General features: G+C 43.4%; 1 protein-coding gene across 1 annotated transcript in view; it reads right to left on the bottom strand.

The window, feature by feature from the left end:
• Positions 1-17330, bottom strand: part of terfa (telomeric repeat binding factor a) — a 42892-nt gene extending 25562 nt beyond the window's left edge. The window contains exons 1-4 of the mRNA XM_059993110.1: positions 17075-17330; positions 7071-7148; positions 3813-3925; positions 1863-1949 (exon numbers count right to left, since the gene is read on the bottom strand). Of these exons, the coding sequence (XP_059849093.1) occupies positions 1863-1949; positions 3813-3925; positions 7071-7148; positions 17075-17315 (519 nt within the window). The 5' untranslated portion in view covers positions 17316-17330. The remainder of the gene's footprint in view (positions 1-1862; positions 1950-3812; positions 3926-7070; positions 7149-17074) is intronic.
• Between the last annotated feature and the right edge of the window lie 9223 nt (positions 17331-26553).

The raw sequence follows: 26553 nt of genomic DNA, 5'->3' as shown, positions 1-26553 counted from the left end.
CCTTTATTACTGTTTCCATGTAACTCCAGCTATTTGAGGCAACTGCTAAATTTGGCCAAATTGATCTGGTCCTGATGTGTCCCAATGAGCTGGAATCCACTGTAGCTTGGAGTTTGTTCCAATTATCTTCAACCCAAGCCATGGTAAAAATGAAGCAGAAACTGGATTGAATCATTTACAAACCTAATCTTGTATACACAGTTACAATTGATATAGCACTATTATATTACATGGAAGAATCACAATCTCCACTAGTACTTCTTCACCATTATCTATTATGTACTTACTCAGACCAACCATTATCAATGGCCTACACTTATGAGACTGATAAGAGTGTTTCAAATCGTTCCTATTTCAGTCTCTTGCTGACTGGAATGTTGCTGGTGTTATTTGCAATTTTCTAACCATCTACAAACAAGGGAGCTCTATTTTAAAACTGCAAAGAATGTGGCAGTTAACACAGCAAGCCTTCAAAATTTATTGAGTGGATTTAAATGAAGTTCAGATTCCTCAGCATGAGAGTTGATGCACGCAGGGACAACTATAGTAGTGTTACACAGTATTGATAACATTCTTCTAGAGACACTGAATAACCAACTATCACCTCAAAGATCAGTAACTTTAGACTCTTCAGTTAGAAGACTACAACAAAAAATAATCAATGAGATTGAAACCAACAGGTTCAGTATTACTGGGATTCCAAATATTGCTTAATGGCTTTGCTTAACCAGAAATGGTAACACAAGCATTTAACAGACTAACATCTGGTACTGGCAAAGCTTTCATTAGCTTTTGTTTGGAAGAAACTGTCCACCACTTTTCATATCTAGTTGCTATAGTATTTTCAATGTAGCCTCTTTTACATTGACAAGATCAATGGTAGACTAGGCAACTGATATGCACAATTGCAAACTAGAAGAAAAGTATGTTCTATCCCACTTGGGGAGCCTACAACCCAATGGCATGAACAACGAATTTTCCATTTTCAGGTAACCCACTTCTCATGTTCCTTTCCCACTCCATGAAGTCCACTTATGTTTCCTCTCCTTTTGCATATTGTTTGTAGATCTGTATGCCCATTACTCAGACTCCTATTCAACTGTGTTTCTCTCCTTGATTACACTCCCTACTATCTCACCTACCAGGCTCTGTCTGCCCACCATCCCTCCTTTGTTTCCATTTATCAACTTCCATCCTTTGTGTATACCATCCTCTCCCTTCCTCCACCTGCTTATCTGCCCATCACCCCCCACTCCACTTCCCTCCACACTCTCAGTCCCGATGCCTGGTCATGGCCACCTTTTTACTTCCACAGACTGAATTCCTTCAGCAGCTTTTTAAATCCAGAAATCAGAGTGGAGTTGATGCACAATGCTTCCATTCTTTGCTCAACTACTACTAAAAGGACATTATCAGCATTTCTACTAATAAGAGTGCAACACACTACCATTCTCTGAGCATCATTTCGAAAGACTTTCCTCCTTGCTATGTTTCTCTCCATGATCAAAAACATGTTATAGATTAACCAAATGGCAGTATGGCCACCTCCTGCACCTTTTGAAAAACTTTAGATTTGTGTTTTCGCATATCCTTCAAATCCAAGCACATTGCTTGACAAACCTTCAGATTCATGGCAAACTTGAATTGCAACTTGCTTCACAATAGATTCAACATTACACATACTATTTAAGCAAGACCATGGGAGTTATACTTCTATTCCTTCTTTCCTGATACAAATGTATACAACCATTGTTATCAGGGTGGAAAAAATGACAACAGCAAAGACCAATAATATAATACCTGCCACAACACAAAGAAACCTTATTTTACCACCCCAGATTAAGTAATTACCCCAAACATACCTGGTCAATAGTATCCTTACTGCAAGGTTGCTCCAAAATCTTAGATGCTTCTTGAAAACGGTTATTCTTAATAGATTCAACCACAGCCTTTAGAGAAGACCAAAATGTTATTCATGATGCAGAAAAAAAACTTACTAATTTTGCAAAAACTTTGACTCCCAATCATCTCAACATGATTCACGATTCATGAACTACAATTTAGGAACATCAATGGTTACTACTCCTAGAGCCAATCTTGTAAAGGAGAAAAGCAGAAAATCAACTTCTAGGAGTTAACTGTGACAACACCATTGTTGTCTTTGTAGATTTTCTGCATCCCAAGCATTACCCAATAGGCTCAGATCCCCTGTACATCATCTTAGCATCCTTTCAAGATAACACCTGAAATATTCAGATAATACAATACCAAATTTTCCTGTTAATCTTGGCAACCATTTTAAATTTGATGAGATTGAAATGCTGACTGCTGGACTTAACTGACTAATAGGTAGATGCTTTCTTCAAAGCCTTGTAGTAGATGAATTAAAATCAGTAAGTCAGGTATGACTAAAAGCTATTACCAGAAAGCTTACTTACTACAAATGCTCGGACATTACCAATTGTTACATTTATATCACATCTTACTTCAATGCTTCAGAAATATTTCACACCTGACTACTCATAGTCTTAAGAGTACAATACAGAAACAAGCCCTTTGGCCCATCTAGTCTATGCCAAACTGTTATGGTCCCGCACCTGGCATACCCTTCCACTACATGTACTTAAATGCCAAAATTCTCTTAAATGTTGAACTTGAACCTGTATCCATCACTTGTGCTGGCATCTCATTCCACACTCTCACCACCTTCAGAGTGAACAAATTCCCTTTCATGTTCCCCTTCAATATTTCACCTTTCAGCCTTAACCTATAACCTCTAGTCTAGTTTCACCCAACCTCACTAAAAACAGCCTACTTGTATTAACACCTCTCATTCTCCAGGGAATAAAGTTTCCTAACCTTTTCCTATAAATGAGGTCTCTAAATCTCAGCAACATCCCTGTAAATTTTCTCTGTATTCTTTCAATCTTATATCTCTCCTGCAATTAGGTGACCAGACTGCTTGTAGTAGTCAAAATTTAGTCTCCCAGCATCTTATACAGTTTCAATATAACACCCCATCTCCTGTACTCAATATTTTGATTTATGAAAGTTGATGTTTGTGTTCAATTCTGCTGACCTCATTATAGGAAGGATGTGGAAGCTATGGAGAGAGTGCAGAGGAGATTTACCAGGATGTTGCCTGGTTTGGAGAACAAGTCATATGAAGCAAGGCTAGCAGAGCTGGGACTTTTCTTTTTGGAGCGTAGAAGAATGAGAGGGGACTTGATAAAGGTCTACAAGATTATGAGAGGCATAGATAGGGTGGATAGTCAGTACCTATTTCCCAGGGCACCAAAAGCAAACACTAGAGGGCATATGTACAAAATTAAGGGAGGGAAGTTTAGTGGAGACATCAGGGGTAAGTTTGTTTGTTTTTACACAGAGGGTTGTGAGTGCCTGGGATAACTTGCCAGGGATGGTGGTGGAGGCTAAAACATTAGGAGTATTTAAGAGCCTCGTGGACAGGAACATGGATTGAAGAAAAATGGAGGGTTATGGGGTAGTGTGGGTTTAGTACTTTTTTTTTTAAGGATTATATGGGTCGGCACAACATGGAGGGCTGAAGAGCCTGTACTGTCAAAAGCTCTCTTTACTACCCCATCTATTTGTAACACCACTTTCAAGGAATTATGGATCTGTATTCCCATTTCCCTCTGTTCTACTGCACTTGTCAGTGCCTTACCGTTCACTATGCAAGTCCTATTTTGTAAGGCTACATTGTAATAAGTTATATCAATCATTCTGTTGTACTAAAAAATCACATACAAAAAAATTGAATTGGTTAAAAAAAACACAAGTGCTAAACTAACCTGCTGCACCAAAGCTCCTCTGGTCTCTTGGAACAAACCCTCATCCAGTGATAACTCTGTTTTCATTTGGTCCAGAATTGATAAAACAGATTCCAGTGGAAAAGTATCTTTCCCTGAAAATCAAAGGATCATAAATCATGATAGCACAGAGTTGACTAATTTGTTCTTCAAATTTGTGTTAGGCTTTCAGCAAAGAAACATGGTCATCCATTTCTCACTCTCTCCTAACCCAACAATTCCTTCAAGTGCCCTTTTGTAATGAACTCTACACACTAATCATATAGTAGCTGCACTGTGTACCACCTAACAAATCAATAATACCATTTAAGTATACCTCCAAAACCATGGAGGCCTCTAGCATCAAAATAAAAGGAGCTGGCACAGATTTCTTGCCAAAACACACACCATCTTGACCAGGTATGTCAATGTTTTTTCACTTCTTCATTGCTATTAGATTTCTGCCATCTGTAAGGAGCTTGCATATTCTACCCTTGACCCCTTGGGTTTCCTCCCGGTGCTCCAGTTTCCTCCCACAGACCAAAGACATACTGGTTGGTTGGTAGGTTAATTGGTCAATGTAAATTGTCCCGTGATTAGGCTAGGGTTAAATCAGGAGTTGCTGGGTGGCACAGCTCGAAGGGCTGGAATGCTCAATTCCATACTGTAGCTCAATAAATAAAAGCCAAAGGATACCATAGAGGTATATTCATCTGCAGTTTATTAACACCTTCTCAAAGGAATGAGTCACAAACAAGTATTAAAAGATCTGAAATCTGTGGCCTCTGGTTCTCAGTATCTCCATTGTTACATACCAGCAGCAGTAGATATGAAATTGAGTCGGGTTTTTATAAATAAACAACAAAATTTATTACCCTCTACTCAAAAACATGGAAAAGTAAACAAATGACTAATTTAAATGGAAGTTAACAGTGCTATGCGTCCATAGTTATCAAACAGTCGAACTTAAAGATAATTCTTAATAGATCTTGTTCAAGCACAGTCTTAAAGTGGTAGTTTAATAAGTCCAGATGATTCAGAAAGTAAGTAAGAGGAGACTTCCCGAACCAGCGATGAGCGATTCTTGAATAAAAGAGAAAACTGTCGACGCAGATCCAAGCCGAGAAATGCCTTTTCCGAAGGTCCCAAAGAATAAGGTTTCTCAAAGGAAATGACCCTTCGCCTGAGGTGGTCACCACACACCCAAGACCATGCAGGGGTTAACCAAAAGTGTGTGCCACAATTCACATCAAACACTTTGAGACACACAGAACGTCACTGATTTCTACTCAATTCTTTGGGTTCATACGAAGCTGGTAATCCTTCACTCTCTCTCCTTCTACGATTACGTAACCACCGACTGCGACTCCCCAACAAAACAACTAAGCAACAAACTACGGTCTCCCCTGCTCCCCGGAACATGCCATCACACGACATGACATCACCCCACTATCAGGAGACAATTCCATCATACCAAAAATCACGAGACAATTACATCACACTCACGAGAAACTCACTGGACAGGTAACATCATTAAGGAGAACAGTTTCCCTATACCGTTAAGACCTCATTACTCTGAAATCCATAGTTTTTATCTCAATCTTTTCTGTTCTTAGGAGAAAAATTCCACCCTTCGATGGAAGCAGTCTCACATTTCTTAAGGATTCACAGACTTCCTAAAATGTATTAATCAAAACTAAACAAGACTCCAGCTGTGACCAAACCAGCAATACCGTATATTCCGGGGTATAAGCCGACCCCCCACCAATTTCAAGGTTAAAAAAGTGACTTTTTCATGTTACCTTTGTATAAGCCGACCCCTTTTGTAGAGGTTTCTGATTTAACCAGAAACGATCACAAGATCTCACATGCCGGTACTCAGCTTTGCCAGATCCGGACCCTGGAAATTTTGTGAACTAGTACCTGCTAAGAAAACAGGCCTACACATTGTACAGCGTTATAGGTGAATTCTTAATAAATAAATCAGGAAGAGAAATTTTGGATTAGGTTTCCAATGGAAAAGAATCCTCTGAAATGTAACCCCCGGGAAACCATTTAGCGCCCTTCGTAATCTCGTTAAAACATAACACGGGGTGGCGGAATCAGTACGTGTACTCAGTATTGAGTTTGTGACCACCATGTACAAAAGATTAAAACAAATGCAATATGATGCTGGCTTCAAGCTGAAGGTTGTTGATTTTGCTAAAGGAATGAATAATTCTGCAGCTGCTAAGAAGTTTAGTGTAAACGAGAGAGTAGAGAAAGGCAGAGGACATGCTGAGGGAAATGCCAAGACGAAACGTTCAAACTGCGGGAAATCATGCCAGTGGCCAGAACTGGAAGTAGTTTTAGACTGGGTGAATCACCAGCGATCATCTGGATACATTGATACCAGGGAAATAATTAGAGTTCAGTCGTTGAAATGGGATGAAAAACACTGTGAGGTCAGCAAAGTTGGTGCACCCAATTTATGAATAGACATGATCTTGTAGTGAGACAAAAAACAAAGATTGCTCAGAAAATTCCCATGGGGTGTTGTTTATGTTCAAGAACGCTGCTGGATGAACGAAGCGAGTTGCTTGAAGTGGGTTAAAGAGGTGTGGCGTCAACGTCCCGAAGGTGTCAGGAAAATAAAATCACAACTTGTCTGGGACATGTTCAAAGTGCACTTGTCAGGTGAGACAAAAGCAGCAATGATAGCTGAAAATATAGATATTGCAGTCATCCCTGGTGGTTTGATGTCCGTGCTTCAGCCACTAGATGTGAGTTTAAACAAACCAAAGAATTCATGCATTGACAGTGGAACCAATTTGACTCAAAAACAGCCAATAAATACGACCTGTCTTCCATGTATTCGTTTTTTTCCCCAAAGTTGGCACACTTTGTACAAGCTGACCCCCTAATTTTAGGACTAAAATTTAGGGCCAAATTCTCGGCTTATACACTGGAATTTATGGTAAAAGTTAATTGTAAGTTCCAGTGTTCTAATACACTACGCATTTTCTTATGAAACCCTGAGCTCCTTTAAGTTTCTATTAAACCATTAATCACTGCCCTACCACCACTCTTTAATGTAAAAGGGCCTCTCCTCATTTGTAGCTGGGATGTAGATACTGATGTAGCTGAAAATCCAAGAACTTAAGTTAACAAATTTGAAAGCTTTATGAGAACAAAGTCAGAAAAATATTTCAAGGTATTATGCTAATATCAAAGTCAGAAAAAATAACTCCCATTAAGAGCCTAGATAAGTAAATTACTTACCAAATTTGGTTAGAAATTGTATTGTGAGCAGTTTCTTTCCAATCTCCTCTGTATCGATGTACGGTCGATTAAGGACAGCTATTATTTGAAATAAAGTAAAATGTATATTATTAAAAACCTGATTTTTAAAATATCTTTTCAGCAAATACACAAATTTACAGATTTTTCCCATCAATCATTCTATCAAAATCTATGTTCTTTATTTATCACTCTAACAGAAAAAGCTTTTCCTGGTCACTGTCTTAACCACTTAATTTTGAGCATGTCAATTTGTTCCAAAGACATCAACTACAGCCTGTATTTTCCCTCAGTTACCAGTTTCTAAATCTCCTCTCCATACTCCAAAGTTTTAACATTTTTCTCAGTGTTGTGACTAGAAATGTGGAAAAAGTGAACCACCAGTTAAAACAGAAATTCACCAACACCTTCAGTGCGAAACAATAATCCATAAGACCATATGATATAGGAGCAGAATTAAGCCATTTAGCCCATTGAGTCTGCTCCGCCATTTCATCCCGGCTGATCCATTTTCCCTCTCAGCCCCAATCATCTGCCTTCTTCCCGTATCTCTTCATGCCCTAATCAAGAATATACTTAAATATACTCATTGATTTGGCCTCCAATGAATTCCACAGATTCACCACTCACTGGCTAAAGAAATTCCTCCTCATTTCCATTCTAAAAGGATACCCCTCTATTCTGAGGCTGTATCCACTGGGCTTAGAGTCCCCCACCATAGGAAACATCCTCCCCACATCTACTACATCAAAGCCTTTCAACATTTGATCAGTTGCAATAAAGCCAACCCTTCATTCCTCTGAATTTCAGTGAGTAGAGCACCACAGCCATTAAATGCTCCTTATATGACAAGCCTTTCAATCCTGGAATCAAATTCGTGAACCTCCTTTGAACCCTCCCCAATGTCATCACATCCTTTCTTAGATAAGGGCCCAGTCGTAGGCCAAATGATGCAAACTATATTTGAAAATCAAGTCCTCAAATATGGCACGATACTTATGGTCTACTAGGTAGTAGTGCTCTAAATCCAGACTACCTAATGAAAGCAGAAGACTGCTAGGAGGTAGCACCAATATCCAAATTTATTCCAGGTCAACATCCTCAGGGTCTAAGGTTTAGGTCAGCTATGTTGGATAGCTGAGATCCAATGCACAACAGACTTTCAAATCTATTCTGAGCTCTCTCTCATGTGAGATTACCAGGCAGACAATGGATAAGATTCAATATTGTGTTCAAAGGCTCCTCAAAGAAATATAGCATTCACTGACTTCTAGGTATTTCTGATCCGTAATCACTCAATGTGAAGAAGTCTTCCAGTTCCAGCTGATAAAGGCAGATGTTTGTCTATCTGAAGTAACATTCCGGTACTTACAAGGATTACTTTCTCTACAGTTCTGGAATCCAACCATTATTCACTTGCTTTGGTCACCAGCAAATGCATTCTCAGAATCTAATCAGGTTTATTATCACCGGCATACAGGCATGTGACGTAAAATTTGTTAACTGAGCAGCAGTTCAATGCAATACATAATATAGAAAAAAAAACAATAAAATAATAAATAAGTAAATCAATTACAGTATATATACAGTGAATAGAATTAAAAATAGTCCCAAAAAATAGAAATAACATACATTTTAAAAAGTGAGATAGTGTCCAAGGATTCAATGTCCATTTAGGAATCGGATGGCAGAAGGGAAGAAGCTGTTCCTGAGTCACTGAGTGTGTGCCTTCAGGCTTCTGTACCTCCTACCTGATGGTAGCAATAAGAAAAGGGCATGATGCCCTGGGTGCTGGAGGTCCTTAATAGTGGATGCTGCCTTTCTGAGACACTGCTCCTTGAAGATGTCCTGGGTACTTGGTAGGCTAGTACCCAAGATGGAGCCAACTAAATCTACAACCTTCTACAGCTTCTTTCGGTCCTGTGCAGTAGCCCCTCCATACCAGACAGTGATGCAGCCTGTCATAACCCCATGCTGAATTCTGTAACATTTTTGTACTCACTTTGTCCAAGATCTTCCTTCAGTCTGGAACTTTCATAAGACCCTGACAAAGGTGCAGAATTCGGCCATTCAGCCGATCAAATCTGCTCTGCCATTTGATCATAGCTTATTTATTTTGGTACAATGGATGAAGTTTAATTACAGTGTAGTGATGTGCTACACATAGCACTGAAATAACGGCACACAGTCGGTAAGTCTTTTCGAGACTAGTTTATTCAAACTTCGCTGTGCTGGCAGTTAAATCCCTAGCGCCTGCCCTCTCCGGGCAGAAATGATGTCAGAGGTGCATTACCAAAGTCTCTCCCCTCACGCTGGCTATTTGTGAGCCGGTTCGCCTGCGCAGAAAGTGGGTCACCACATAACCCGCCCCCCCCCCCCCCCAGAACCAGCGATACACTGGATCAGCCTCTGTTTGGGAGGTCTGCCTCTGCGCTGCGGTGCCTGAACCTCGACCGGCTGCGCCGTCCACGTGGGCTGGTTTGAGACAGTCCACCATGAAAACCTCCTCTCTCCCCCCAATGTCCAGAACGTACGTGGACCCATTGTTGTTAATCACCTTGAATGGCCCCCTTGTACGGCCGCTGTAGCAGTGCCCGGTGTCTGCCCCTTCATACAAACACAAACTTACAGTTCTACAGGTCTTTGGGTACATGGGTCGGGGTCCGTCCGTGCTGTGAAGTCGGTACGGGGGCCAAGTTGCTGAGCCTTTTGCGTAGCCTGTCCAGGACTGCCCCCTTGGAGCTGGTATGAACTCTCCCGGGACGGCCAGGAGCGTGCCGTATACCAACTCGGCCTACGAGGCGTGCAGATCCTCTTTGGGCGCTGTACGAATTCCAAGCAGGACCCAGGAAAGCTCGTCCACCCAGTTAGGTTCTCTCAGACGGGCCATGAGAGCCGACTTCAAGTGACGGTGGAAGCATTCCACTAGTCCGTTCAACTGTGGGTCGTAGGCAGTAGTGTGGTGCAGCTGTGTTCCCAACAGGCTGGCCACAGCCAACCACAGGCTGGAGGTGAACAAGGCACCTCTGTCGGAGGTAATTTGGGCCGGTACCCCGAAGCGTGCTACCCAGGTTGCGATCAGTGCTCGGGCGCAGAAATCAGCAGATGTGTCAGTGAGCGGGACCGCCTCTGGCCACCTCGTGAACCGGTCTACCATCGTTAGGAGGTACTGCGCTCCTCGGGACACTGGTAGGGGGCCCACGATATCCACATGAATGTGGTCGAACCTCCGGTGGGTGGGTTCGAACAGCTGCGGCAGGGCTTTAGTGTGCCGCTGCACCTTGGCTGTTTGGCACTGCACGCATGTTCTGGCCCATTCACTGACCTGCTTGCGAAGTCCGTGCCACGTGAACTTTTTGGAGACCAGCCGGACGGCTGTCCCGATAGATGGGTGCGCCAAACTGTGTATGGAGTCAAAAACTCGCCGCCTCCAGGCTGCCAGGACAATGGGGCAAGGTTGGCCGGTAGCCACGTCGCACAGGAGGGTCCTCTCACCTGGGCCTACGAGAAAGTCCTGCAGCTGCAAACCCGAGACTGCGGTCCTGTAGCTGGGCATCTCGTCATCTGCCTGCTGCGCCTCCGCCAATGCTGCATAGTCCACCCCCAGGGACAGGGCCTGGACAGCTGGTCTGGAGAGTGCATCCGCCACGACGTTGTCCTTTCCTGAAACATGCTGGATGTCCGTCGTGTACTCGGAGATGTAGGACATATGCCGCTGCTGGTGAGCCGACCAGGGATCGGACATGAAGGTGTTCACGAAGGTCAACGATTTGTGGTCTGTGAACGCGGCCAACGGCCTGCCTTCTAAGAAATACCTGAAATGCCGGATTGCCAGATACAGTGCCAACAGCTCCTGGTCAAAAGCACTGGTTGGTCGTAGTTTGGGTGGTCGTAGGTGCTTGCTGAAGAACGCCAGGGGTTGCCAGCGCCCCTTGATGAGCTGCTCCAGCACCCCACCGACTGCTGTGTCGGATGCGTCCACCATGAGGGTGGTCAGAACGTCCATTCTGGGGTGCACCAGCATCGCGGCATCTACTAAGGTTTCCTTGGCTTTAACGAAAGCGGCTGCAGCCTCCTCGTCCCAAGTAATGTCCTTGCCTTTACCCGACATCAGGGTGTACAAAGGGCGCATGATACAGGCTGCTGAGGGGAGGAAACCATACCAACGAACTCCTGCAGACCTTTGACTGTGTTGGGCCGGGCAAAGAGGCGGATAGCGTCTACCTTGGCTGGCAGAGTTGTTACCCCGTCTTTGGTAATCCTGTGGCCCAGGAAGTCAATGGTATCGAGACCGAACTGGCATTTGGCCGGGTTGATCGTGAGGCCGAAATCACTCAGGCAGGAGCAGAGTTGGCGGAGGTGGGACAGATGCTCCTGACGACAACTGCTGGCTATAAGGATGTCATCCAAATAGATGAAAGCAAAGTCCAGGTCGCGTCCCACTGCGTCCATTAGCTGCTGGAACGTCTGTGCGGCATTCCTCAGGCCAAGCGGCATTTGGAGGAACTCAAACGGGGTGATGAGTGCTGTTTTGGGGATGTCTTCAGAGTGCACCGGGATTTGATGGTATCCCCGGATAAGGTCTACTTTGGAAAAGATTCTTGCCCCATGCAGGTTTGCTGCAAAGTCCTGTATGTGTGGCACGAGGTAGTGGTCTGGAGTGGTAGCCTTGTTCAGTCTGCAGTAGTCGCCGCATGGTCTCCAACCCCCAGCTGCTCTGGGCACCATGTGCAGGGGGGAGGCCCATGGGCTATCGGACCTCTGTATGATCCCCAATTCCTTCATCCTCTTGAACTCCTCCTTCGCCAGGCGGAGCTTTTCCGGGGGGGGGGGGGGCCTTCGTGCGCGGGCATGGAGGGGTGTTCCCTGGGTTGGACCCCATGGAAATACACCCCATGCTGTACCCCATGTCTGGGCATGGCTGCCGTGAACTGCGGTGCCAGAATCGATGGAAAGTCTGCCAGGATTCTGGTGAATTCGTTGTCCGACAGCGTGATGGAGTCCATGTGTGGGGTCGGCAACTTGGCTTCACCCAGGGAGAATGTCTAGAAAGTCTTGGCATGTACCAGTCTTTTCCCTTGCAAGTCGACCAGCAGGCTGCGAGCTCACAAGAAGTCCGCCCCCAGGAGTGTTTGGGCCACCGTGGCCAGTGTGAAGTCCCACGTGAACCTGCTGGCGCCGAACTGCAGCTGCACTGCGCGGGCGCCGTAGGTTCGTATTGTGCTGCCATTTGCGGCCCTCAGGGTGGGTCCTGGCTTCCTGTTGCGGGTGTCGTACCTCGTTGGGGGCAAGATGCTGAAGTCCGCTCCTGTGTCGACCAAGAGTGGCTTCCCAACTGTTTGTCCCAGACATACAAGAGGCTGTCCTGGTGGCCAGCCGCCATAGTCATTAGCGGCAGCTGGCCCTGGCCCTTGCAGGGCGGACGACAACGGCGGGCTTTTGTGCCCCCCATTGGTGGTAGAAACACCTCTGTTCACTGGCCTCCTCACTCCTGCCTCTGTGTTGTGTGCATCCCCTGCTGGGCCTGGTCTGGTCTGCTGTTGGGCGCGTCGCCTGGTAATCTGACGGACGGACGCCACGCTCTCCCTCTTGGCTTTCCACAGCATGTCTGCCCAGGCTGCCATCTTCCGGGGATCGCTGAATTCTGCGTCGGCCAGCAGCAGATATATGTCCTTGGGCAGTCGCTCTAGGAACGCTTGCTCGAACATGAGGCAGGGCTTGTGTCTGTCAGCCAGGGCCAGCATCTCGTTCATCAATGCTGACGGCAGTCTGTCTCCCAAACCAGCCAGGTGAAGCAGGCGGGCACCTCGCTCACGCTGTGAGAGGCCAAAGGTCCCAATGAGCAGCGCCTTGAATGCTTCATATTTGCCTTCTTCCGGGGGCGACTGTATGTAATCTGCAACCTGGGCAGCCGTCTCCTGGTCAGAGGATATCTGCCAAATCTGGAACTGGGCTTCTGTTTGGCTAAACCACATGCGTGGTCGCAGTGTCCAGAAAGTCGGCAGTTTTAGCGAAACTGCATGAACAGATGAAGAGTCGGTTATCTTTGGTCCAAATCCTGTTTGGACCATCGGGGGCACCAATGTAGCAATGTGCTACACACAGCGCTGAAATAATGACACGCAGTCGGTAAGTCCTTTCGAGACTAGTTTATTCAAACTTCGCAGCGCTGGCATTTAAATCCATAGCGCCCGCCCTCTCCAGGCAGAAATGACGTCAGAGGTGCATTACCAAAGTCTCCCCCTGCGCGCTGGCTATTTGTGAGTCGGTTCGCCTGCACAGAAAGTGGGTCGCCACAACAGCATTTAAGTCCATGAAATTACAAGACCAACAAAACTTCGTGCACTTACTCCTTATGTCACTAATACTCCCTTTGATTATTATTTCTACTTTCCCTTGGAAAGAGGGCAGTAATTTTGCTGATGGTATACTACAAACTTTCAAACGGTCAACAGGACAATGGTCCACAAATCAAGATAGCATTTCAGGTCAGGTATCCTTCCTCAAAAAGGAGGCATCCATTATTAAAAACCTTCATCATCCAGGACATGACCTCATCTCATTACTACCAATGGGAAGGAGATACAGGAGCCTTTTAGGAACCTCTTCTGCCCCTCCACCAGATTTCTGAATGGTCCATGAAAACTACCTCGCTGGTTATTGCATAGACTGTACTGCTGCCACAAAACAAGAAATTTCATGACGTATGCCAGTGATAATGAACCTGATTCTGATCAGAACTGAGAAAGAGAGAAACCACTTAGCCGAGGTCACAGAATTATCTATTGAACAATGCAGATAGGTGGAATGAAAGGGAAGGATCATGATCTATGAATACAAAGTACACTGCAGATGCTGTGGTCAAAGCAACACGTACAACACGCTGGAGGAATTCAGCAGGTCGGGTAGCAACCATGGAAACGAGCAGTCAACTGTTTGGACCGAGATATATGAACACATTACAGTGACAAAGAAACTTTTAGGAAGAATCTCAAATCCAAAGCATCCGTTTCATTTTCCAGATTCTGCCTGACCTGCTATTTTTATTTAGTCAGCCCTCCTTAGGGTTAGGATTAGTTCCGGGACCCCTCAGAGATACCAAAAAATGAGGATGCTCAAGTCCCGTATTTAACCTGTTTCAATGCACTGGACTTTAGGACCCAGTGGAACTACTGACCTTATTTAACCTGTCTACGAGCGGAGGTCTTTAGGACCCAGCAGAGCTCTGAATCCACAGTGTTTCTGTTCACGAAAATAATCACGATCACAATTGAAAATAAAGTGGAAATAATAAAGCAATCAGAAAGAGGTGTCATTGGAAAAGCATTAGGCTACAGTCCATCAACGATTGGAACAATTTTAAAGGATAAAGTGAGAAAGGCCCTGGCCTGATGAAAGCTACTAAGCAACACAGTGGTTTAATCATTGAATACACAAGTTTCTTAAGTGTTTTATATGCACATAAAGGTAAAATATATACACTATTTTCTGGAAATGGAAATGGGGTCCGGGGGGGACCCCCCCCTCCGGGAACTAAGCTGCTAATGAGAGAGAGAGATGACGACAGAGGGAGAGGGAGGGGGAGGGAGGGGGAGGGAGGGGGAGGGAGAGAGAGGGAGAGGGAGGGAGAGGGAGAGGGAGAGAGAGGGAGAGGGAGGGGAATGATTTATGTTTATGGCTTCTTCACTGATGGAAAGGTAAACAATCTTTTGCTGCAAGGATACTTCTTTGCTTGTTAACATTCTTGCTGAGACAGCAAGGAGTGGACTAGTTTGATGGACATGGACATATGGAGTTGATGGATGGCTGATACCCCGTCAGTGGGGATAAAAGACAGGTCTGGGGAGACACCCCTCAGACACACCAGTGCACACTGAAAGTGTTGTGCACCCACAGGAAGGTGGGGGCCTGGAGGACCAGTTCAGGAGAATCGGTCTGGAGCACAGTGGATGAAGGCAGACCAGTGGGGACTTGTGTGGTGTCCGCCCTTGCCTGGGTGACGAGTCCATCACTGAAGAACGGTCTAGCCTGGAACAGAAGGGTCACAATAGGTGACCCCAACGGTACAACGGAACAAGACGACGACAGAAGGTTTGCTTGCTGCAGCTGCTCATCTCTTGCTCGCTCTCTCTTTCTCTCTCTCTAACATTGCAACATAACAACTACCTCAGCACGAACTGAACTCTATATTCATTTATGACAATTCATTTACCCCTAGACTTTGATAGTTTTTTACTGTGATCCTTATTCTTACACTTCTGTTTTTATTATTGCTAACCTGTTTTATATGTATATTGGCATTTTTGATACTGTATTGTTTAGTTTACTAATAAACCCCTTCAGTTACAGTACCACCAGACTCCAATGTATCATTCCATTTCTGCTGGTCTGCTAACCCAGTTACGAGGTACGTAACATACCGCATTGTTTAGGGAATAATGTCAAGAAAAAAAATCTGTACATGCTCGAACAACAAGTGCTGGAAGAGCACTTCCGGGATTTCTCGACTCGCGGTTGGTTGAATTTGTGCATGCGGAGCCCACGGATAAGGAGGGCCGACTGGATTGACATACAGTACAGATTAGGTACTTCCAGCCCTGAGAACCACACTGCCCAATAACCCGATTTAATCCCAGCCTAGTCACAGGACAATTTACAATGACCAATTAACCCAACAACAGCATATCTCTGGACTGTGGAAGGAAATCGATACACCAAGAGCCCCACACGGTCACGGGGAGAAGGTACAAACTCCTTACAGACAGCAGTGGGAATTAAACCCAGACTGCTGGAATTGTAAAGCATTGTGCTATCCACTATGCTACCATGCCACTCTAGCATACCGTTCTTGTGAGCCTGATTCAACTGGCACTATTATTTCACCCAATCCTTAGTTCTGCCTTGTCCGGTACACATTCAGTCCAGAGGCTCACAGCTTGGTATGGCAACTTCTCTGACAGAGACTGCTAGAAACTGCAGAGTTGTTGTCACAGCTCAGCACCTCACGGAAACTTGCCTCTCTTCCACAGACCATCTTCACCTCGTGCTGCTTTGGTTAAGCAGCCATCATAATTAACCATCCCAAACATTTTCCCTTCTCTCCCTCCCATAAAGTAGAAAATACAAAAGCTGAAAGTCATGTACCACCAAGAAAACTTCTATCCTGTTAATGAATTGCCTCAATAAAGTGCACTCTTGATCTTGCAATTTACCTTGTTATGGACCTGCACCTGTTCTGCATGCTCTGTAACTATAACACTTTATTCTGTACTCTGTTATTGTGTTCCCTTGTATTACCTCAATATACTGCTGTAATGAAATTATTTGTATGGATGGCATGCAAAACAAAGCTTTTAACCGTACCTCCGGACACGTGACAATAATAAACCAAATTAATTAATTTAAACATAGACCAATTTGTTTCTCTCTCTGAAGAGTAGGAAAGCTGAATGATTTTGTCTCTCCTCTATTGCTGTCTGACCTGGTGAGTTTAATACAGTTTGTGAAAATTTTCACATATACTTATCTATTACTTAATAGCTTTTACTTAAACTTTTATAAGTCCTGATGAAGGGTCTCGGCCCGAAACGTCGTTATATTTTTTTTCCATAGATGCTGCCTGGTCTGCTGAGTTCCTCCAGCATTTTGCGTGTGTTGCTGGATTTCCAGCTTCTGCAGATTTTGTCTCGTGTTTTTTTTTAAAGTACTTTTATTCTGAAACATAACCAAAGAGTGATGCGCGAACGCAGCAAGCTCACCAATAACGAATTTAGCAGGTTACATTTTCTTAAAAAAAAACTGAAACTGCATTTTCTGGAAATAGGTGCATCCCTCTTTTGAAAGGTCTCGGGCCTGGACTTTTAAGTTTCTCCTTCCAGGATAGTCAGCTGAGTTTTTCCAACGTTTGTTTTCCCCCACGGTTCACTTAAAACTGGCCTTGTCCCCGTTTGCTAATCTGACTTTTTAAAACGTAATCTCATTCTCACCCGTAATCACATTTAGAATGGCGCAAAATTCCTCGTACTCGCCATCTCGAAAAGCCTGGACTGCACAATGGAAGTTAAACTCCAAAATCCAATGGTTCACCAACCGCTCGAGATTCCGGAGATCAGCTTCAGTTCCGCCAGACGACATGCAGTTTGATCCTATCCCCATTTCAGATTCCACCAAACCTCCAGTTGACCCTCTCAGCTGCACCTCCGATTTCCCAAACAACCGCCCCGCCATTTCGCACTTAAAAAATAAAACGGAAACTGTCGCGCGTAACTCAGGCGTCACAGCCTCACTATCCATGATGCATCGCGCCACCGAATGGCACAACAAACCTCCATGTTGTGAAGGGCTGAAGCTGCGGTTTGCTGCAGGAAGAGACTTACAGTCGAAATTATATACTTCCCCTCACTCAGTTCCTGGGAATGCTAGTTTATTGATAGCACACAGCAAACACCAGTGACTGAGAGCGATTTGTCACTTCCATCCTCAACTACGCCCACATTCAATGCTTCCATTCTTTGGAAACTTGGAAGCCTACTTAAAGCTAGGGGAAATACATTTTATAATCTTCACATATATGATGTTTATTAACGTGATTACCCAGATTATAATAATTTATACTGCAAGATAATGATTTTATAAACGTTCAAATAAGTTTAAGCATTACACAAAGTACTGGAGCTCAGTAAGTCAGGCAGCATCAGTGGAGGGAAGTGCACAGTGGATGTTTCAGATCAAGACCTGGAGTCCAAATGAAGGGTTTCAACACGAAATAACTATTCACTTCCCTCAAGAGATAGCACATGACCTGCTGAGTTCCTCCAGGATTTTGTCTGTTGTTCAACATGCCAACATCTGCAATCTATGCCTCCCAAGTTCTAAGCATTATCCTCTTAGGTCAGGCTGGTCAGTAAAATCCACTAATCCAAATCCTATTTCTCAAATTGGTTTCAATTCCATTTTTCTCTCTTGTTCTCCATTATCCTTAGCACACCTACATTTCAGAAGTCCATCTGTCATAGCAAAGAATTCAAAAAATTCACAAGCTTCAAGGCAAAAATTCCTTCTCAGATCAGAATGTCAAATATAGATCACCCTGTGGAAGTCCATTCTGGATAAAGTCACTCCGAGATTGTATAAGTACAAACTCTTTATTCAAAGCACCCGGGGTTTACTCAGTTAGTCACTCAAACAGTCTATCTGTGAGTATTCCTGCCCGATCCACCAGCTAACTCACAATTCCCCTTACAGAAGAGACATGTTCGTTCAGGTACCCCCACACAAGCTGTGATACCAAGCTGGAATCAGACTTATCTGTTGCTTGACAGTACCGAAAGACAAATTACAAAATAAGCATAATGGCCTAAATGCACAAAACAGACTGGAGTTGTCCTATCTCTATACATGACTGCACAAAGAGATAAGCATCCTGAAACCCTAGCTGGCTACCCTCAAGAAGAAATATTGCTCAGCATTGAATAACAAAATTGGCACATCTGTTGATCATTAGTAGTTTCTTTCAGAAAAATAGGCTGCTATTGTTTAACTGTTAACCCTCTTAGATATTTCATCAACCCCTTCTCAATACCATGCTCTGAGTTTTAAACTTGCCCCGCCACGGGAAAAACCAACATCACATCTACCTTGCAATTTCCCTTTAGTACCTTAAGAATATCAGTAAGATCACTTTTCATTCTTCTAATGTCCAGATCGAATAGGCCTATTCTGTTCAATCACCTGTTAAACTATCCCATTGTGGTGCCCAGTGCCTTTTGTCAATCATAAATATATCTTACAGTGACATATGCAACATCATTATTGTGACACCATAATGTGTATTTCAGAGGTAGCTGCTGTACATTTAACGGATTGTTCATGTAAGCTAAAGTAGTGAAAAAGGACTCTCTGAGCCAAGGGCCTTTAGATGAAGCCTGATGTTACAAATGCATTTACTAAATAGATTACCAAAAGAAGTGTTTCGCTATAGACCCTATAATGATACAAATGTGGGGAGTGATCATTTCCCCATTATCTCTACAATGGGAAGAGATGTGTCTCAGAGGAAAAGTTCTCACTCCTTGGATTTACGTGAAAGTAGAATTCCTGATCATTTAGTTTTGTTGAATATCGAGTTGAGTAATAATACCTTGTGTTCTGTACTCGACTCAATAGCTAAATAATCAATTCCCAGATCTTTTCCTGGTACAGAGATAAATTTAAAAGAGCTGTGAACTGTAGTAAACTTGATGCATTACCAGTTTTGTATGGTGGGGAGAAGGTTGCAGTTACTGACTCTGAAAAAGCATAATTATTAGCAAAAACATAAGTCAGTAAACATACTTGGGCCAATTTAAATAAAGAAGAAGGGGTCTTATAGAGAAACAGTTTTGGCCAGCAATCCTCAGATTGCTGAAATAAAAGAATGTTCCGGTTCCTGCTTGGATGCTGAATTTACATTGTCTGAATTTTAAAGGCCTGTTAATAGTGCCAATCAGACAACGCCTGGGAAAGATTATATTTGTTATATGTTTACATGGTTAGCAGATTGAAATTTAAGTTGGTTTTGGAATTCTTTAATACAATATGGATTGAAGAGCAACTTTCTGTTATATGGAAATTGTCAGTTGTTATATTGAAACCTGGTGAGAATCAATTAGATCCTTCCAGTTGACCTATTTCTCCAACTTCACATATATGTAATATAATAAAACAAATGATTATAGCAAGCCTTTCTTATTTTTTGGAAAGTAATGGAAAATTAACTGTATACCAATCTGGATTTCATAAAGGGAGAATGACCATGGACTTGGTGTTATAAGTGCAAGTGGACAGTTTGTTGAAAACAGACACACAAATTGACAGGGTGGTGAGAAGGGTGTTTAGCATGCTACCCTTCAACAGCCACGTGAATCTCCACGGGCTCCTCTACTGCTGTGATGAGGTCACACTCAGGAGCAATACCTTATATGCTGTCTGGGTGGCCTCTAATCGGATGGCATGAACATCAATTTATTGAATTTCCAGTAATTGCTCCGACTCTTCTTCACCATTCCCCTTTCCCATTTCCCTCTCTCACCTCATCCCCTTACCTGCCCATCACCTCCCTGTGGTGATCCTCCCCCTTCCCTTTCTTCCATGGCCTACTGTCCTCCCCTATCAGATACCCGCTTCTCCAGCCCTGTATCTCTTTCACGAATCCACTTCCCAGCTCTATACTTCACCCCTCTCCCTCTCCTGGTTTCACCTATTACCTACTACCTTGTATTTCTTCCTCCCCTCCCCCTCCCCCCATTGCTCTGACCTCTCATCTTTTTTGTCTAGTCCTGATGAAGGGTCTCAGCCCAAAATGTTGACTGTACTCTTTTCCATGGGTGCTGCCTGCCCTGCTGAGTTCCTCCAGCATCGTGTATGTGTTGCTTGGATTTCCAACATCTGCAGATTTTCTCTTGTTTGAGATAAAAAGAAAAATCAGTTTTAGTGTGATGTGGTCAAAAGTATTTATAGTGTAGCTGAACTGTGGTGGTTAGAATTTTGCAAGTTGGTTTGAGAAATGAGTGGTTGAATGGCTGTTCTTGAACCCGGTGGTGTGCAACTTCAGGCTTCTGTACTTCCTGCTCAATAGTAGCTGTGAAAAGATGACGTGGTCCAGATGGTGAGGTTCTTTGATGATTGATGTTGCCTACTTGAGGCAGCATCACCTGGAGATGCTACCAGTGGTAGGGAAGGATGTGCCCGTGATGTATAGGGCAGAGTCCACTGTGCATTCCTGCGCAGTCATGTTGCATTACCAGACCATAATCAGGATATTATCAACAGTACATCAGTAGAAATTTGTTTCAGTGTTTAATGACAAACCGAATCTCTTTAAACTCTGAAGAAAGTAAAGGCACTGTTACGAACCCCGTAACTGGGTTACTTACCAGCAAAGATAGAGGTGTCTGTTGGAGTCTGGTGATACTATTTTTAACAGTATTAGCAAAAATACACAAAAATAATATCAATGCAAATATACAGATAACATACATCATCAATACTAAACCTAAAAGTGCAGGTATAACAATAATCAATAAGAAATAAGCTCTATCGTTGTCTAGGGGATAATGAATTGTCTGATGGAAATATAAAGTTCGTTTCAGTTCACACAGGCTGCCATCGTTTCTTTGTCGCTGTGTTGCAATTGCTGGAGAGAGAGAGAGAAATAGAAGAATAACTTGCTGACTTTCCTTGGTACGATCTTGATCCGTTTCCGTCCTTTAGCTAGACCGTTCCGTGGAGGACTCGCCACCCAGGCAAGGATGGACACACACACAAGCCCCCCACCGGTCTCATACGTTTCTCCTGGTGTGTCTAAGGGGTGTTCCCCAGACCCGTCTTTTATCCTCACTCACGGGGTCTCAGATGTCAATCAGGTTGGGATGATGTAATCCCTCAACCAGACCACTCTTGTTGTCCCCTGAGGGGTTTCAATGAATAGTACAGTACTCAATACACAATTCCTTCTCCAAGAGACAATAGCAGTAATCACTGGTTCCGTTCTGCTTATGTCAGGAGACATTCCACCTTGTTGTGTATTCTGCGTTGTCTATAACAACTGCCTTTGCTGTGATCCGGCGTCTCTCTCTCTCATTATTGACATGATGTGTATCTCTCTCATTTCCTGGGTCTCAGACCCGAAATAATAGCGATCTTGCGATTCTCAAAAAGGAGGGGGCGACTTTGCACCCTTCGGCCCATCAGAGTTGCTCCACATTCGTAACAGCACTGACATGCTTTCCTAAAGATTGTATCTATGTGCTAGGCCCAGGGACGGGTCATCTGATATCTTATGCACAGGAATTGAAAGGTACTGACTCCCTCCATCACTGATTCTCCCAATGTAGGCTGCAGCATGTTTGCACCCCTCCCACTTACTGAAGTAAGTAACTAGTTGTTTCATGTAGCACCAGGGTCATTGTGTCATTTTTACTGTGTACTGTACCTGCAGTTTATGGTCGAAATGACAATAAAAAGCAACTTGACTTGACTTGAAGTCAACAGTCAAGGGGCTTTCTAAAATCTATAGACAACATCCATTGCCCTGAGCCAAAAGGCTGATGATGGACTTATTTCCACTTGGCATGATTAACTTGTTATTATATAATTATTTATGGTTTTATATTGCTATATTTCTTCACTATTCTTGGTTGGTGCAGCTGTAACGAAACCCAATTTCCCTCGGGATCAATAATGTATGTTTGTCTGTCCATCTAACTTCATTTATCCCTAGTTTCTTCAAAACAAAAATTCCAAAACATCAGATCATGTTTACTGTTCCAATCAAGCTCTGACTATCCAAGTGACGATACATTTTGTCCCTCAGAACTCCCTACAGTAACTTCCTTACTACAGGAGCCTCCGCTCCCTCACCAGCAGGCTCAGGAAGAGGCTGTGACCCTGCTGAACCTCACATCACAGCGCTAAGCTGTATTGCACCCATATTGTACTGTCTCAGTACTTTTATATTTGTGCGCTGTAGCACTTAATTTTTATTCACAGTTATTTTGTAAATAACACTATTCTTTGCATTTCTGGTTAGATACTAACTGCATTTCATTGGCTTTGTATCTGTACTTGGCACAATGACAATAAAGTTGAATCTAATCTAATCTAAATAGTTGAAATCAGGCTCCCCAAGATGTAGTTCCCTCGCCTGTCCTTGGAACTTCACCTATAATTTGACTTGCCCATCGCTTCCTGTACCCAACCCACAAAACCAGGAAAGAAAGGTCAGGTCTGTGGCATCTCTTAATACTATCAAAATACATCATTTAATATTTCAGATGTGAACGTTCACTGAAAACCACAATTGTCATTTCAGATTATTTCCTTCATTAAGTGGCTTAACGAGTTTTGCAATGGCAATACTTCAGACATCCCACCTCTCCCAGAAGTTATGGGAGTCTCCAGCATATTGATAGGGGCTGTCTGATGCCTGCAAATTATATACAATATCCCGGAAATTGATTTTCTTTGATAGCCAGCAAGCAAGCGAGAGGGAGGATGGGGGGGGGGGGGGAGAGAGAGAGAGAGAGAGAATCCTGATTGGTCTCTCGTTGTGCTAAGTAGACCTATCAGTTGGCTCTGTGGGCGGGCTTTATAGTCGATCCCTCTCTCTCTCTCTCTCTCTCTCTCTCTCTCTCTCTCTCTCTCTCTCTCTCTTTCATTGTCCATCAGTTCAGTTTAGTGTCCTGCAGCGCCATGGCAGAGTCTTCCAAAAAAATATATAAAGCGTACTTCACCCCAGACTAAACTAAAGTGTACCCCTGCGTAATAGGGGTCAAAATAATGACAGTGTTGCTCATCGCACTGTTTGCAAGTAACTATTCTATTGCCAATGGTAGGTTAAATGACTGTAACAGACATGTTGAGGTGAGTTTAACAGGTGTCATTCGGTCATTAGCAAACCCAAATTCTAATTGTGATGTAACCATATAACAATCACAGCACGGAAACAGGCCATCTCGGCCCTCCTAGTCTGTGCTGAACTCTTAATCTCACCTAGTCCCACCTACCCGCACTCAGCCCATAACCCTCCACTCCTTTCCTGTCCATATACCTATCCAATTTTACCTTAAATGACACAACTGAACTGGCCTCTACTACTTCTACAGGAAGCTCATTCCACACAGCTATCACTCTCTGAGTAAAGAAATACCCCCTCATGTTTCCCTTAAACTTCTGCCCCCTAACTCTCAAATCATGTCCTCTCGTTTGAATCTCCCCTACTCTCAATGGAAACAGCCTATTCACGTCAACTCTATCTATCCCTCTCAAAATTTTAAATACCTCGATCAAATCCCCCCTCAACCTTCTACGCTCCAATGAATAGAGACCTAACTTGTTCAACCTTTCTCTGTAACTTAAGTGCTGAAACCCAGGTAACATCCTAGTAAATTGTCTCTGCACTCTCTCTAATTTATTGATATCTCTCCTATAATTCGGTGACCAGAACTGTACACAATATTCCAAATTTGGCCTTACCAATGCCTTGTACAATTTTAACATTACATCCCAACTTCTGTACTCAATGCTCTGATTTATACAGGCCAGCATTCCAAAAGCCTTCTTCACCACCCTATCTGCATAAGACTCCACCTTCAGGGAACTATGCACTGTTATTCCTGGATCTCTCTGTTCCACTGCATTCCTCAATGCCCTACCATTTATCCTGTATGTTCTATTTGGATTATTCCTGCCAAAATGTAGAACCTCACACTTCTCAGCATTAAACTCCATCTGCCAACATTCAGCCCATTCTTCTAACCGGCATAAATCTCCCTGCAAGCTTTGAAAACCCACCTCATTATCCACAACACCTCCTACCTTAGTATCATTGGCATACTTACTAATCCAATATACCACCCCATCATCCAGATCATTTATGTATATTACAAACAACATTGGGCCCAAAACAGATCCCTGAGGCACCCCGCTAGTCACTGGCCTCCACCCCAATAAACAATTATCCACCACTACTCTCTGGCATCTCCCATCTAACCACTGTTGAATCCATTTTATTACTCCAGCATTAATACCTAACGACTGAACCTTCTTAACTAACCTTCCATGTGGAACTTTGTCAAAGGCTTTGCTGAAGTCCATATAGACTACATCCACTGCCTTACCCACGTCAACATTCCTCGTAACTTCTTCAAAAAATTCAATAAGGTTTGTCAAATATGACCTTCCACGCACAAATCCATGCTGGCTACTCCTATTCAGATCCTGTCTATCCAGATAATTATAAATACTATCTCTAAGAATACTTTCCATTAATTTACCCACCACTGATGTCAAACTGACAGGTCTATACTTCCTAGGCTTACTTCTAGAACCCTTTTTAAACAATGGAACCACATGAGCAATACGCCAATCCTCCGACACAATCCCCGTTTCTAATGACATCTGAAAGATCTCCGTCAGAGCTCCTGCTATCTCTACACAAACTTCCCTCAAGGTCCTGGGGAATATCCTGTCAGGACCCGGAGATTTATCCACTTTTAAATTTCTTAAAAGCACCAGTACTTCCACCTCTTTAATTGTCATAGGTTCCATAACTTCCTTACTTGTTTTCCACACCTTACACAATTTAATATCCTTCTCCTTAGTGAATACCGAAGAGAAGAAATCATTCAAAATCTCTTCCATCTCCCTTGGCTCCACACATAGCTGACCACCCTGATTCTCTAAGGGACCAATTTTATTCCTCACTATCCTCTTGCTTTTAATATAAGTGTAGAAACCTTTCGGATTTACTTTCACCTTATTTGCCAAACCAACCTCGTATCTTCTTTTAGCTTTTCTAATCTCTTTCTTAAGATTCCTTTTATATTATTTATACTCCTCAAGCAATTCCTTTACTCCATGCTGCCTATATCTATTGTAGACATCCCTCTTTTTCTGAACCAAGTTTCTAATATCCCTTGAAAACCACGGTGCTTTCAAACCTTTAACCTTTCTTTTCAACCTAACAGGAACATAAAGATTCTGTACCCTTATTATTTCACCATTAAATGACCTCCATTTCTCTATTACATCCATCCCATAAAACAACTTGACCCAATCTACTCTTTCTAAATCCCTTCGCATCTCCTCAAAGTTAGCCTTTCTCCAATCAAAAATCTCAACTCTAGGTCCAGTCCTGGCCTTCTCCATAATTATATTGAAGCTAATGCTGTTGTGATCATTGGACCTGAAGTGCTCCCCAACACATACATCTGTCAGCTGACCTATCGCATTCCCTAACAGGAGATCCAACACTGCCCCATCTCTAGTTGGTACTTCTATGTATTGTCGCAAAAATCTATCCTGCACACATTTCACAAACTCTAAACCATCCAGCCCTTTTACAGAATGAGCTTCCCAATCTACGTGTGGAAAATTAAAATCTCCCACAATCACCACCTTGTGTTTACTATAAATATCTGCTATCTCCTTACACATTTGCTCTTCCAACTCACGCTCCCCATTAGGTGGCCTATAAAACACTCCTATCAGTGTCACTACACCTTTCCCATTCCTCAATTCCACCCAAATAGCCTCCCTAGAGGAGCTCTCTAATCTATCCTTCCAAAGCACTGCCATAAGATTTTCTCGGACAAGCAATGCAACACATCCTCCTCTGGCCCCTCCTACTCTATCACACCTGAAGCAACTAAGTCCTGGAATATTTAGTTGCCAATCACACCCTTCCTGCAACCATGTTTCACTAATAGCTACAACATCATAATTCCAGGTAGCAATCCACTCTTTAAGCTCATCCACCTTTCTTACAATGCTCCTTGCATTAAAATAGATACATTTAAGATACTCCACCTCTTCCTCTCTTTTCATCCCTAACAATGCATTCAAATATATTATCTTTTTCTTTCTTCTCCCCTACTTCTTCGGGCTGAGCGCATCCCTTCTCCATCACCTGCCTTTCCTCCCTCAC

The sequence above is a fragment of the Hypanus sabinus genome, chromosome 17 (genome assembly GCF_030144855.1).
Source record: "Hypanus sabinus isolate sHypSab1 chromosome 17, sHypSab1.hap1, whole genome shotgun sequence".
In the NCBI taxonomy this organism is placed as follows: Eukaryota; Metazoa; Chordata; class Chondrichthyes; order Myliobatiformes; family Dasyatidae; genus Hypanus; species Hypanus sabinus.
This window is presented reverse-complemented; position numbering and strand designations above follow the sequence as displayed.